The sequence below is a fragment of the Triturus cristatus genome, chromosome 9, assembly GCF_964204655.1.
Source record: "Triturus cristatus chromosome 9, aTriCri1.1, whole genome shotgun sequence".
NCBI classification, from domain to species: domain Eukaryota; kingdom Metazoa; phylum Chordata; class Amphibia; order Caudata; family Salamandridae; genus Triturus; species Triturus cristatus.
Window position 1 is genome coordinate 820,396,062 of NC_140592.1, and position 15,418 is coordinate 820,411,479.

Sequence of the window (15,418 nt, forward strand, 5' to 3'; positions counted from 1 at the left end):
AATCCTGACAGGAAGTATTCCTTTGGGAATCATACCATGATCAGACACCTCAAGGATGTACACAAAAGGACACATGGTCATCTTTTTGGAGGTAACTCTTCAGAAAGACGAGCCAGTACATCCACAGCAGCTCAGCCTGGACCATCATCTGCAGGGCAGACTCCTTCTTCTGCAGGTCAGGTGAGCCCTTCATCTGTGGGGGGAGAATCTCCTTTTGCTGGCCCTCTGGAAATTAACCCTCGGTTTGCGAGGGTTGAAGTACGGTGCGCCACTTGTCACGATCTAATTACTTATAGGGAGACCAGTATTTCTCTAGTGAACAATAAAATAGATCAGCACACTTGTCGTACCGTCTAATATTCCCAATCTTTCTTTCCTCTGTCCCTGCATGACCACAACGGCTCTTTTAAGAGCCAACCTTATCTTTCATCTTTTTTTTACATATGTTTTTAAAAACTTTTTTTTATTTTTTTTTTACCGTACGCGTACGGTAAGCGTACCTTTTTTTTTTTTTAAAAAAAAAACACTAAAAATCATTTATCACATTACATTGACTTACCATACTCACTCAAAAAAATATTTATTCATTTGTTTTTTTAAAAAATAGTTTTTAAAATGGTTGTAGTTTTCGAACATTTTCTATATCGATCTGAAAAAAAAGAAAAAAGTATTAATATTTTTATAACAATTTATAATACAGTACACATATTTACATTTTTTTCCAAAAAATATTTTTGCCTCTTTTAACAATTGGAAATCACTTTTACAGACTGACACATTATGAAACCACTATTTTTGATTTATTTAATTGCACGTGTCCAAGCTGTTTTTTTTTCAGACCACCACCATGTGCATTCTCTGTGACTGCCTACACTCCACCAAGGGCAACCAGCCTTAGTGATGCTGAATGTATTTGCATTACAGACTTAAACCTGAAAACCCCACTGGCTTGTAAATACTGTGCATGACTATACACGGCAAGGACATGGGTGTGTGCTAACCCTCTGCTTATTCCCCCAAAAATTCGCTCCCCCTTTCCATCTAATGCAACTGTGAAATCACCAGAGCAAGACGCAATAAATCTCTGCCTATAATTCTTCTATGCACACAGAGTCATATTTTCACATTAGTCCCAAAACGAAATTTCTTTGCCAATTTGAAAGCACACTTACTGCTCTTTTTTTTTCAGGGGCAAGTGTAAATCACTTTTACACACTGACACATTATGAAACCACCATGTGTAACTACAACAAAAACAATTCCCATTTCTATTATTCATTTCTTAAGTTACCACATACATACCCTCTCAAACTGTAAACTCACCTTTAAAATTAGTTAGTTGTGAAAGAAATGTGACACTCAAACAGCAGATTATCAGAGCCAGGATCTCTGTTGTGTTCACCTCTCTCCTCTCAGCAGAACCAGATAATGGCAAACTTTCCCTCTATTTTTCCACACATATACATGTAAGTTTCAAATCTCAGTGCTTCCCCCTTTTTTTCACATGTAATCACACATTTCTATTGGTTGAAAACGAACCCTTTTCCAAAAGTACCCTTCCCCCACCTTGACTTCTGCCTAGTACCCTTCCCCCAACTTGACTTCTGCCTGCTACCATAGCAACAGCTCATGGAACACTGCTGTGTGCAGTTAGGTCAGAAGTTCGACACACAATGTTTCAATTCCACAGAGCAAGAGTGCTTGACTTTTCAAACCTAACAGCAAATCCATAGTACTGTTCTTTGGTTACACATTTTTTTGTACTAATACAAAACATGCTTCTATTAATTTACACATACAGCCTAGTTTTTATTCTAGAATGGTATGAAACAGCCAATCAGTTCTTTTTGTTTTGAAAAAAATATGTATGCCTCCATTTCCAAACTGTCTTTCTTTTCATATTGCCATTCTACTGAAAGACACCTCCTGAGTGCATCCAGATCTCCTTTGAAGATGTTCACAGTGTGGATTGTAGGGCACAGCTATGTCTTCTGGAGTGAAAAGTTTGCAGAGAAAACAGATATGGTGAGAGACCTTGCTTTGCCAAATGTAGACATTAAATGGATTGGTCAGAGAGGGTTAAAGTGGCACCAATTGATGCCATTGGTGAAATCCTTCATGCAAATCCAACACCCTGACCTCATAATAGTGCACTGTGGTGGCAATGACCTAGGCACTTTGACTGGGGTAGGTCTGGAAATGCTTATGAAGGACACCTTTGCACAACTGTTTTCACTTTTCCCTAAAACTGCCTTTGTGTTTTCCAACATATGCCAAAGGCAAAAATGGAACTGGTCCAATCATTTCTGTCCACAGATTGACAAAGCAAGAAAGCACGTCAACAAATCTGTTTCTGCTTTCCTCCGTGACTATGGTATGGGTGCCATTTACCACAACAACTTGCGTTACGACATGCAAGACATTTATAGAGGAGATGGTGTGCACTTCAATGATGAAGGGAACAGAGTCTTCCTCTTGAACCTTAGACTCTGCATCGGTACTTACTTGTAGGTACCACTAAAAAAATGACTCCATAAACACAACAGCTCTTTTTAGAGCTCCCTAATTTCTAAACTCTTAAATCTGCTTTTCATTTATTTATTTTTATTTTTTTTACCGTACGCTTACCGTAAGCTTACCGTACGCGTACCCCGTGATTTTTTTTAAAATCAATAAATATTTTTTTTGTACTTTTCTGTCCATCTTTGACCCCCTTACAATTGTTAGGGGGTCTGTAACTCTCCTCATTGCCCCCTTTCCTTGTTTTCACTCTTTTTTTTCAGAGTGAAATACACAAAATGGCGGCCGCCGCTTCCTGGTTTCGGCCGATTCGAATGTTTACTAAGATCTAAGAGCCAATCAGAATCGCGCTCGCGCACGCCACCGTACGCTTACCGTAAGCGTACGGTAAGCGTACCGTAAGCTGGCTCAGATATATATATTGATTTAAAGGCTATTTTCTCAGAATCTACTGAACAGATTTACACCAAACCTACAAAAGGCACTTCCTTGACCTAGGGACTACCTCTCTGCCAAATTTTGAGTAATTCTGTTCAGCCGTTCGGGCTGTAGCTCGTTCTAAAGGTCCTATGGAAAAATGCATGGGAAAAACGCGTTTTGGGACCCCCCTTTTATCTCAGCCCCCGCTTGACGGATCCCCCCGAGACTTTCAGGGTAGGAGCGGAGCGTAGCGCCCCACCTATTTTGAGAAATTCGCGAGGATTCGTCGACCGGCGCCAAAGTTATTCAAAATAGAATGTTGAGGTTTTCCTATGGAAACGTGGTCCTAACTATAACTACCTACTGGCGACCGCCAGTAGGTAATATATACATATATATATATATATACATATATATATATATATATATATATATATATATATATATATATTCACTTAAAAAACCATAGGTTTCACACATGTTATAGTTAGGTGGACATTTCACTCGTAAAAAACCATTGAAATTCCCCCGTTATAGTTAGTTCAGATAACTATAACTCGCGCGACCGCCACTCTATCACAAGGATGATGTCATCAGTGATGTCATGAGTGATGCCACTGACCATGTCATGAGTGATGTAATATGTGACGTCATGAGCAGTGGATTGCGGGCGCGCGAGTTATAGTTATCTGAACTAACTATAACGGGGGAATTTCAATGGTTTTTTACGAGTGAAATGTCCACCTAACTATAACATGTGTGAAACCTATGGTTTTTTAAGTGAATTTGCAAGGTTTTTTAAATGCTAATTCCAAACTATAACGTGTGTGAAACCTATGGTTTTTTAAGTGAATTTGTAAGGTTTTTTAAATGCTAAGTTATGTATGTTTTATTATATTTTTTATATATATATATATATTTTTTTTTAAGGTTTTTCACCGTGCGCACCGTGCGCGCACCCCGCGATTTTTTTAAAGAAAAATAAAATGTTTTTTTCACCCTTCGGGGTCCTTCAGGGACCCCCTGACAAAGACTAGGGGGTCAGGAACTCTCTACCCTGCCCCCTTTTCACGTACTCCACCTTTCTTTTTCACTGTCACACACAAACCACACAAAATGGCGGCTGACACTTCCTGATTTCGACCGATTCGAACGTTGACTGACATGTAACCACCAATCAGAATTACGCTCGCGCACGTTATGGTGCGCGCACCGTGTGCGCACCGTGCGCACACGGTGCGCGCCTATAGATATTTATGTACTTTTAACTGCAATTTTCTCAGGAACTACTGAACAGATTGACTCCATATATGCAAAAGGCACATCCCTGACCTGAGGACTACCTCTTTGCTAAATTTCAAGTAATTCTGTTCAGCCGTTCGGGCTGTACCTTCGACTAAAGGTCCTATGGGAAAATGCATGGGGAAAACGGGTTTTGGGACCCCCCTTTTATCTCAGCCCCTGCTTGACGAATCACCCCGAGATTTTCAGGGTAGGAGCTGAGCGGAGCGCCCCATTAGTTTTGAAAATTTCGCGAGGATTCGTCAACCGGCGCCAAAGTTATTCAAAATGGAATTTTCAGATTTCCTATGGAAACACGGTCCTAACTATAACTATCCACTGGCGACCGCCAGTAGATAATATATATTATCTACTGGCGGTCGCCGCACCGTGCGTGCTCCCCGCGATTTTTATAAAAAAAATTAAAATGTTTATTTTACCCATGGGGGTCCTTCTGTGTCCTCTGACAAAGGCTGGGGGTCAGGAACTCTCTTCCCTGCCCCTTTTTCACGTTTTCCACCTTTTTTCCCCCTTTCCTTTTCAGACAAAATGGCGGCCGACACTTCCTGATTTCGACCGGTTCGAATGTTGACTGACATCTAACAACCAATCAGAATTTCGCTCGCGCACGGCACGGTGCGCGCGCATAGATATTTATATGCTTTTAAATGCTATTTTCTCAGGAAATACTGAACAGATTGACACCAGACCTGCAAAAGACACTTCCCTGACCTGAGGACTACCTCTCTGCCAAATTTCAAGTAATTCTGTTCAGCCGTTCGGGCTGTACCTTCGACTAAAGGTCCTATGGAAAAATGCATGGGGAAAACGCGTTTTGGGACCCCCCTTTTTTCTCGACCCCCGCTTGACGAATCACCCCGAGACTTTAACGGTAGGAGCTGAGCGGAGCGCCCCATTAGTTTAGAAAATTTCGCGAAGATTCGTCAACCGGCGCCAAAGTTATTTAAAATAGAATTTTGAGATTTCCTATGGAAACACAGTCCTAACTATAACTATCTACTGGCGAGCGCCAGTAGATAATATACACACACACATACATATATAAGGGAAATCAGTATCCCATGTTACCCTTCCGGTGCGTTCCATCGCCATTACCGAAGGACACAGAAAGGCAGCACTCCACACAGCGAGATCACGCCAAGTTGTAGCTTAAGGAAGTCTTTGTATTTTCTTATTTTTCACATTGTTTTCATATAAAAAAGTGCAAAGTGCAGTTAGTGCATTAAGAGACAAAACGACCTACACGTTTCGGCCAGAGGCCTTCGTCCGGGTAAAAATGTACAAAGTGCAAAGTGATTTTAAAGAGGTAGGTTAGCCCCTCCCTATTCCATAGAAAAAAGTGTTGGTTGGTTGTTAAAGGAACATTACATATCTTAGCTTTTTTTTTCTTTTTTACTCATGACAACTTTATGCACTCAAAGTCTGATATTACAAATAAGACCCCCTATGTTAGAAGTTAAGTCACGGGAGAGGGTTACGGGGATAGAAAGCCCCTTATTAGATATTCCATGCTGACTTATCAGTTCTATACGAGGTGACGCACCCATTATAAACTCATTTTGATCAATTCCATATATGCTTCAATCACAGTCTAATGTCAAAATGCACTTATTAAACATCTCTAAAATTTCACAATTTCATTAATGTATTACATCAGTTTTCAAATATTGCAAATGACTCAACTCTTTAGATTTCTTGTATTCCTCCACTTGTCATATATATATTTTCAAGCTGTCTGAAGTGCACAATTGTTCCGCTCTTTAGATCCATGTAGTTTAACAATTTGTCATCATGAGTAACGTACCCATACAGACTATATAAAAATATTTTTTAGCACTATCTAAGGAGCGAGAGACAAAACTTGTAATCTAACTTGAAGCATCTCCCTCCACATCCTGATATTCATTTATATCATTTGATCATTGTATGATACAATTTTTGTAGGAAGTTGAATGCCTCTCAAGTTTTTTTTGAGTTTTTATTGTGCACATAAGATCCTGGCAAAGTACCCATCTAATCATGTGATTATGCGCATATTATTCTAGATTATCCCTGAGGGTCAATATAAGTCGAGCAAACCAATCATTAGTAACCCCTTCTCCTCTTTTCAAAGTGCAAGTGCCAAACGCAAAATCTAGACACCCACATTAAACAATGACACAAACATATTTTGAGCAGCATATTCAAAATAAACAGTTTTCTTCTTTGTGATAGTCAGGGTGCGGTTTAGAAGAAGGTGTACAGTTCTGCATTAGTATTGAGTCCCCATGGTATCTCTGATTCCATCATGATAGATAGATAGATAGATAGATAGATAGATAGATAGATAGATAGATAGATAGATAGATAGATAGATAGATAGATAGATAGATAGATAGATAGATAGATAGATAGATAGATAGATAGATAGATAGATAGATAGATAGATAGATAGATAGATAGATAGATAGATAGATAGATAGATAGATAGATAGATAGATAGATAGATAGATATGGAAAAGGACCCTATATCATGCCATTAAGAGCAGAAGAGAAGTCCAGGATGGGATTAATTACCTAGAAAGAAGAAAAAATACAGGATGATCGAACTACCTTAAATCCAAACGAGCCACTGTATCAATCCAGTTCATAACATGTTACAGTAGGAAAGATAAAGAGAAGACATGAGTTAGTGATTGACTGTTTGTGTGCTGCATAAATACTTTACCTATTGCCTCTAAGTTAAGCATTACTGCTTTTGTGCCTAGCTACCAGAGGGTTAAGCATAGGTTAATTTAGTGGCTTTTATGATCCACCTGAAGATGATTGTGGTTTTTACCTGAGTGGAGCCTCCACCCCTCACAACCAATAAGTGAATTTCTTACAGTGAGTAACACAAGCAATTGTAAAGAGTATGTTATAGTGGTAATTCACAGCATTTTGACAGTATGTATACTCTTACATTAAACTATAGCAATGTCTCCTTTACATTAAAGCAAGGAGGGTTGCAAAAATTATTGTTCTACAAAGTGGGTTATGGTTCTAAAAAGTTTGGGAATCACTGTATTTTCTCAATTTCACTGTTTGTCTTTTTCCTTCCTCCTCCTTTCCCCTTTTTAAGTCTTGCTTACTTGGTGCATGCACTGTCCTGCAAAACATATTGTTTACTATTCAGTTAGCTTACAGCCTGAACTCACCATATCACTGGTTGTTTTTGTTGTCACTCTCATTTGCAGTCTTTTGATTGCTTAGCTCCCGTAGGTATCCATTCTTTTCTTGTGTTAGCTCCCCCCTAGAGCATGAACCAAGTGCATGTGTTCTTCCTCATATTTTTGGACCACACTGTTTTTACTTAAACTATATCTGCTGTCTCTATTGGTGCTTTAGTTGCTTACAACCACACCTTTACTAATCTACACCACTCTATTATATGCTACTCTAGTGTATGCCACTCCACACCACTCTACAACACTCCACTCTATGCCACTCTACAGCACTCCACATCACATCACTCTACACCACTCTATGCCATTCCACGCCACTGTACTCTATGCCACTCTACACCACTCCACTCTGCTCAACATCACTTCACTCCACTCTACTCCACTCCATTCCACTTCATTCTACTCTACCCCACTTCACTCTGCTCTATGCCACTCCACTCTACTCTACGCCACTCTATGTCATTCCACTCCACTCTATGCTACTCCACTCTATGCCACTCCACTCTACACAACTCCGCCCTACGTCAGTCTACTCTATACTGCTTCACTGTACGCCATTCCAAAGCCTTCCATTCCACTCTACTCTTCTCCACTCCACACATTGCCACTCTACCGCACTCTACTGTACTCTATGCCACTCTACTCTATGCCACTCTACTCTATGCTACTCCACTCTATGCTACTCCACTCTACACAACTCCACCCTACATCACTCTACTCTATACTGCTCCACTCTATGCCATTCCAATGCCTTACATTCCACTCTACTCTTCTCCACTCCACACATTGCCACTCTACTGCACTCTACGTCACTCTACTCTATGCCACTCTACTCTATGCCACTCCACTCTATGCCACATTACTCAACTCTAAGCCACTCTACTCTATGCCACTCTACTCTACAGCACTCTAGTCTATGCCATGCTATGCCACTCTGCTCAACTCCACTTTACTCTACGCCACACAATTCTATGTCTCTTTACACCACTTCATTCTATTCCATGCCACTCTACTCCATGCTAATCCTCCACACTCTTTGCCACTCTACTCTACACCACTGTATTCCACTCTACACCACTCCACGCCACTCTACACTGCTCCACGCCACTCTACACCACTCTATGGCACTCCACTCTACTCTGCTCTTTACCACTCTACTCTATGACATTTTTCTCTATGCCATTTCACTCATTGTCACTCTGCTCTGTACCACTCTACTCCATGCCACTCTACACCACTCCACCTCACTCTATGACACTTTATTCTAGGACACTCTGCTCTATGCCAATCCACTCTACTCTACGCTACTCCTCTCTTCTCTATGCTACTCTACTATATGCCCCTTCACTACACGCACTCTATGCTACACCACTCTACTCTATTCTATTCCACAACAGTCTCCTCCACTCCACTCTACTCCATGATAATCCTCCCCACTCCTCGCCACTCTGCTCCACACCACTCCATTCCACTCTACACCACTCTACACAACCCTACTCCAATTCACTCTTCTCCATTCCATACCACTCCACACCACTCTACACCACTTCACTCTACACCACTCTACTCTATGCAGCTCCACTCCATTCTACTCTACGCCACTCTACTCTATACCACTCTTCTCTATACCACTGTACTGTAAGCCACTCAACTCTACGCCACTCCACTCTACTCTATGCCACTCCACTCTAATCCATGCTACTCCTTCTCACTCTTCCCCTCTCTACTCTACAACACTCCATTCCACTCTACGCCACTCCAAGTGACTCTACTCCAATCAGCTCTAATCCCATCCACACCACTCCATGCCAGTGTACATCATTCCACGTGACTCTACTCCACTCTATTCTATGCCACTCTACTCTACATCACTCACCTCTACGCTATGCTCCAGTCTATGCCACTCCATTGTATGCCACTCAACTCTATGCCACTCTACTACATGCCACTCTACTCCACACCAAGCCACTCCACACTAAGGCACTCGACCCAACACTTTACTCTAAGCCACTCTACTTTATTCCACTCCAGTCTACTCTATGGCATTCCACTCTACTCTACACCACTATATTCTACGCCCCTCCACGGTACGCCACTCTGTGCCACTCCACTCCATGCACTCTATTCTACACCAATCTCCTCTACAACACTCTACTCAACGTCACTCAACCTTATTCTACACTCTATGCCACTCTAGTCTACACCACTCTACTCTATTCTATTTCACTCCACTCCATTCTATGCCCCTCCAAGCTACACCATTCCACTCTAACTACTCCACTTTACTCCATACTACATCTCACCACCTCTCCTCACTCTACTGTACTCTACACCACCCCATTCCACTCTATGCCACTCCATATGACTCTACTCAATCCACTTTACTCCTCTTCACGCCAGCCTACATCACTCAACTCTACACCACTGTACTCTACTCCACTCCATTCTCCTCTACTCTTTGCCACTCTACTGTACGCCACTCTTTGCCACTCTGTGGTATGACATGCTACTTTACGGCACTCTACTCTTTGACACCCCACTCTACTCTACTCTTCACCACTCTAATCTACGTCACTCTGCTCTATGCCACTCTATGCTATGCCAATCCACTCTACGCCACTTCAGTCTATGCCATTCCACTCTGTGCCATTCTACTCTATGCCACTCCACTCTCTGTCACTCTACTCCACGCCACTCTACTCCACTCCACGCCACTCAACTCTGTGAAACTTTTCTCTATGCCACTCTAGTCTACACTACTCCACTCTATTCTATGCCACTCAACTCTGCTCTATACCACTCCACTCCTCTTTACGCAACTCCACTCAATGCACTCTGTTATACACCACTCTATTCTATGTCACTCTACTCTGTCCCACTCTACTCCATGCTACTCTATGCCACTCTACTTTAAGCCACCCTACTCTATGCAACTCTACTCTACGCGTCTGTAATCTACGCAATTCTATTCTATGCACTCTGCTGTGCATCACTCTACTGCATAACACGCATCTGTATGCCACTCCACTCTATGCCACTCAATGCCACTCCAATCTACTCTATGCCACTCTACCCTAATCCACTCCACTCTGCTCTATGCCACTCCACTCTGCTTTACACCACTCTTCTCTACAGCACTCCACTCTATGCTACTCTATGCCACTCCACACCACACCACTACTCTATGTACCTCCACTATACTTTATGCCCCTCTACTCTACACCACTCCACACCACACCACTCTAGGCCACTCCACTGTATGCCAATCTACTCCACTCTCCTCTATGCCACTCTATTCCACCCTCCTCTATGCCACACTACTCTACGCCACGCCACTCCACCCTACACCACTCCACTCTACTTTATGCCACTCCACTCTAGTCTATGCCCCTCTACTCTACGCTACTCCACTCTATGCTGCTCTATGCCACTCCATACTACTCTACAGCACTCTGCGCCTCTCTACATCACTCAACTCTACGTCACTTCACTCTACTCTCCTCTATGTCACTCTCTTCTACTCCACTCTACTCAACGCCACACACACATTGCCACACCAGTAACTTTTAGCCACACTGAACAGCAGCCAGCCACGTTGCTGAACGTCATGGCTAAAAGACATCGGCAAAGCCCATACCTCTCACATAGGCGAGACCTGTTGGCTTTGGCAATGCTTGCTATTTTTTTTGCTTTGGGTGAAAGTCTGGTGAGGAATAATATGTGCATGCTGGTGGGTTCCACCTGCAATCACCGGCACAAATTAAGCACCGTCTGCGTGTCAATATGTCTCTATTCACCAGGCCACATTCTTGCCAACTTCTGCTCGTAGGTGTAGGTAGTTTGTAACTCATACTGGAGCACTCTGCCTTTTAAATGGCACACACGTGTGTCCAGAAGGAGTTAAAGGAAATGTATTTTTGCCACATTTCTGCCAACTTTAACTTGCCAAATAAATCTGCTCGCAGATGGAAGTAGTTTATACCTAATACTGGAGCACCCAGCCTTTTAAAATGCACACACATCCTCGTGCAGGAGTTAAAAGAAACGTATGTTTTCTTTACCTTAACCACGATTGTACAGACGCATTTAAAATCCTTGCAAAGACTGCATTAATCTGTCTAATGCACTGAAATAGTCAGTGCGTAGTTACAGCACTTGTTGCTTTAGACTCAGGAACACCCCCAGGGAACGGCTAGGAATGAACAGAAGGCAACACAAGTTTGTTTTGCGCTCTCACTTATCCCTCTCGTCTATACCTTGCTATTTTGCTAACATGTGACAGATTTGCATGAGCCCCGCCCCGCTGCACATATTGGTGCACGCAGAGAATGGCAGCCCAGTCGACTCCCTGCCCTATAAAGCAGGGAGTTTATTGATACACGCAGATATCCTTTCTGTTCTAGCGCAAATCACAGGGAACCAGGAGCGCCTCGTGCCCTCATCCTGTTCAAAATGACGACGTGCGGCTGGCGCGCAGGGAGAGAAGCAGCTGCATTTTGCTCACTGTGAAACTTTTCGCTATGTTGTTTGACTGAGGATATGGCAACTAGCCTCGGGGCAGCCTAGCCCGTCGTCTTTCGACAGGAATGGACAGCTCGAATGAGCCCTGAGGAAGAAGCAGCGCATTTTGCTTGAACCCCGTGTAGACTTTCCTCCCGACGCTCTTTAGGACAGAGGGGGGGGGGGGGGGGGGGGGCTACCATAGAACTCTGCAGTGACCATGTCTGTTCCAGGAAAGGATTTAGGAACGGGCAGTGTTTTTGGTGAGTTTTCTTCAACTTTCTATTAATGTTGCTGACAGAATCTCCGATTGCGCCTCTCTCTGCCGCTATTAACATTCGCATATACTGCGTCGTTTAGTTACATCTATTAATTGCGTGCGAAAACACAAGAAAGCAAATGAAAGTTGTTGCGCAAATACCATTTGCTCTGGTTAGTGGGTACTAATCAGCTTTTGCAGTTTTATATAGTGCAACCCTGTCCCAAGAAGAATACAGGACTTTACAGGAAGGAGCACCTCATTACTTTGTATAAGGTCACATTTTTAAAAAAGTTTTAAAAGTGAGTTAATTGAGCTTGAGATAACATACATTAGGATTGTACAAAACAATAAAATAATGAAGGTAAGGGAGGAAGAAAGATAAGGAAAGAGGCATACAATGCATACAAATTGCAGTCTAATTATTTATTAAATATGCCTACCCTAATAAGTGACAATAAGTAAATAATATAAAATCATCATGATGAGAAAGAGAAAGTCAGAGAGGCTGTAGAACTTCCTGGAAATGAGGTTGGGGGCGAAGGTTGCAATGGCAGAATAGTCAAGGAATCGCGTAACAGGTGTCCAAAGGTCAAGAGATAAGGGGTGCATATATGTGGTATCCAATCAGTGATTGCGATAAACTGCACTTCACCACCCTTGGATGATGGTTGTGTATAATCTTTTCAATTCCGAGCTATTTGCTGGAAAGCATGTGCTGATAACAGGTCAAGTATCTGCCTATTAAATGAAGCTTTGACCTAAACTTCAGCTACGCTTCCCAAAAATACATTAAAAAAAGAATAGGGAACAGTACTCTAAAAAATGAAATTAATCTAATGCCAAACTTGTGAACAAAATGTAGAAACATGAGGACAAGTGAAAAGTGTTTCAAGTCAGCTTGTTGTGCATAACTAGACCAACAGGTATCCGGGATGTCTTGATTAATCTTGTGAGGGGCTTTTGGCGTCATAAAGATTCTATTGTATATGAAAAAAGTGTCTGTGTTGTGTTGGCTGCACAGGAAGACTTTCTAATCTTAATATAGATTTGTTTCCAGGTAGATGTGGGTACATTTATAAACAGGTAATGTGTAAAGTGTTTGCACAACACACACACACAACAGTGACACACTAGGCACACCACAAAAAGAGACTCCATGCAAGGTGCTATAAAATACCACTGTATTATATATAGGCTGCTCGGTTTTAGGTTTAAACCTATAATAACAGATAAAATCCCACCAACCACAAACTAAATATCATTAAAAGAAGGAAAAGGAGAGTGAAAGCGTCATTTTTTTTCTTCCTGATGGGGCCAAAACAATGTAACTTTGTTGTACAAGCTAGCAGCAAGAAAGCCTGGGCTAAAATTATTAAGCTTGAGTTTTGTTGTTTAGGGATGTCACTAAAATATTGTTTCTTCTTCCTTTCGCTTTTTTCAGTTTTGTGGTCTTTGGTCTAAAGATGCAGGGTTTAGAAGCATGTTTTATAAACTGTATAGAATCAATTAATATCAAAATAATTTTTGATATTTTGGCTGTGCTTGATTCTTTCACTGATAGGTAAAATGGCTGGTTTCATAAGAATCTTTCCCAATATGTGCCGTCACATTTACCCACAGAGAATGGGTAAAAACCCTTGATACATCATCCCCCAGTTTCTAGTGAGTCAGTATTGATAGTAGGTGAATTGCCAACACCTCAGGCTTTAAACATTCAATGCAAGGTATGGTGGGTGACAAGTATATGTAAAAAGAGTCGTATCACCAAGCATCTGGGATAGTGGTGAAAACATGACACTAGACTTTTAGAAAACATGGAACGCAGTGTCAATTGGAATCCTGCTGCAAAATCTTATTTCCAAGTTCCACAAAGATTGTAGTGAAATTGTTTGTATTTTCAGTGATTCAGCTACAAATATGAAATAAGTTGTGTGATGACCTGTCAAAATCGTTACCTGAGCTAAAGTGCTTCCCTGTAAGAGATCCTTGCCACTTGTTAGATGGTATGCTGAAAGCATCTTTACAATCTTCAGAGTTGATGAAAAATGCTATTGACTTTTTAGTCCATTCCTGGTGCACTGTTTAGTTATGCATAGGAACTAAAATGCAAATATTTCTCAATTTGTGCTTTGTGTGGCATCAAAGAAAGAGTCATCCCAACTGTGTCACTTAGCTGATGGTTCTCCGTCCAGGGGGCTGTGAATGCTATATTATCCATGTGGCAACAGTTTACAGAATTTTGGGTGAGTGATGATGCCAAAGGCAAGAAATGTGAGGATCTTTGGTCACACATTTATAGTGATGTTAAAAAAAGTACACTTTACTGCATTCTTAGATTTTTACAGGAAAACATAACTGCTGTAGTGGACATGATAAAAAAACTAGAGTCTGAAAATACCCTTGTCTGCCAATTGTCTGCATAATTGGTGTAGATGTGAAACATCTCCTTGAGAGTAGACTGGGTGACACCTTTAGTTAATTTGGCACTGCAACATGTTCCACGTTAGAGTGCTTCCCACTTGGTAAACAAAGCAATGTTGAAGAGCAATTCAGGAACTTTTATTTTACAGTGTATGAGAAATGGCTTGCAATGATGCATAGAAATGTCCCTTCACCAACCATGGCATTTGAAGTCAATGAAACTGTTGTAACTTATGTTTCCCTGCTGCTCAGCTAGAATGACTGTGGTGTGGAATGTTGGATGGATGGAATGTTGGATGTCTGTGAATGTCAGTTGGGTATGGGCTGAGCAGCAGGACAGCTGCTCCTGGTGGGGTTTCTCTTGATTTCTTAACAACTTGAATAAAGATCATAACCAATCTACTTAAGAAGATCGGACCATCTTTTCATTGATTACAACATTTTGGCGATGTTTTGAAGAAGAATCCACGTGTGCAACCTATTGGAACTTGAAAGAAAAAACGGAACTTGACAGGAGAACATGAAAAGAGAAGTCCATGGATGTTTAAGAAACCTGACAGGTACATGAAATATTAACTAAAGAAACCACAACGTAAAAGATTTTTTTTTTTTTAAAGAAAAATAGAAACAAGTATGTACTGCTGTCTGGCACCCAAACCCCACTAGTGACCCTGCCAACGGTCGCCCTTTAACCCAAGCGTGCCAGATATGAGTTTAGTACATGTTTATCGGGGGCAAAGATCGGGCCTCAGTACTAAGTAATGGAGATTCAGGTTTCAATGTGATGAAT

At 41.5% G+C, this 15,418-nt stretch overlaps 1 protein-coding gene across 2 annotated transcripts in view; it reads left to right on the top strand.

Moving 5' to 3' along the window:
• The first annotated feature begins 11,619 nt into the window (after window positions 1–11,619).
• Window positions 11,620–15,418, top strand: part of AHNAK2 (AHNAK nucleoprotein 2) — a 407,486-nt gene continuing 403,687 nt past the window's right edge. For both annotated transcript variants that reach the window (XM_085626234.1, XM_085626235.1), the window contains exon 1: window positions 11,620–12,208. In XM_085626234.1, the coding sequence (XP_085482360.1) occupies window positions 12,166–12,208 (43 nt within the window). In that variant the 5' untranslated portion in view covers window positions 11,620–12,165. The remainder of the gene's footprint in view (window positions 12,209–15,418) is intronic.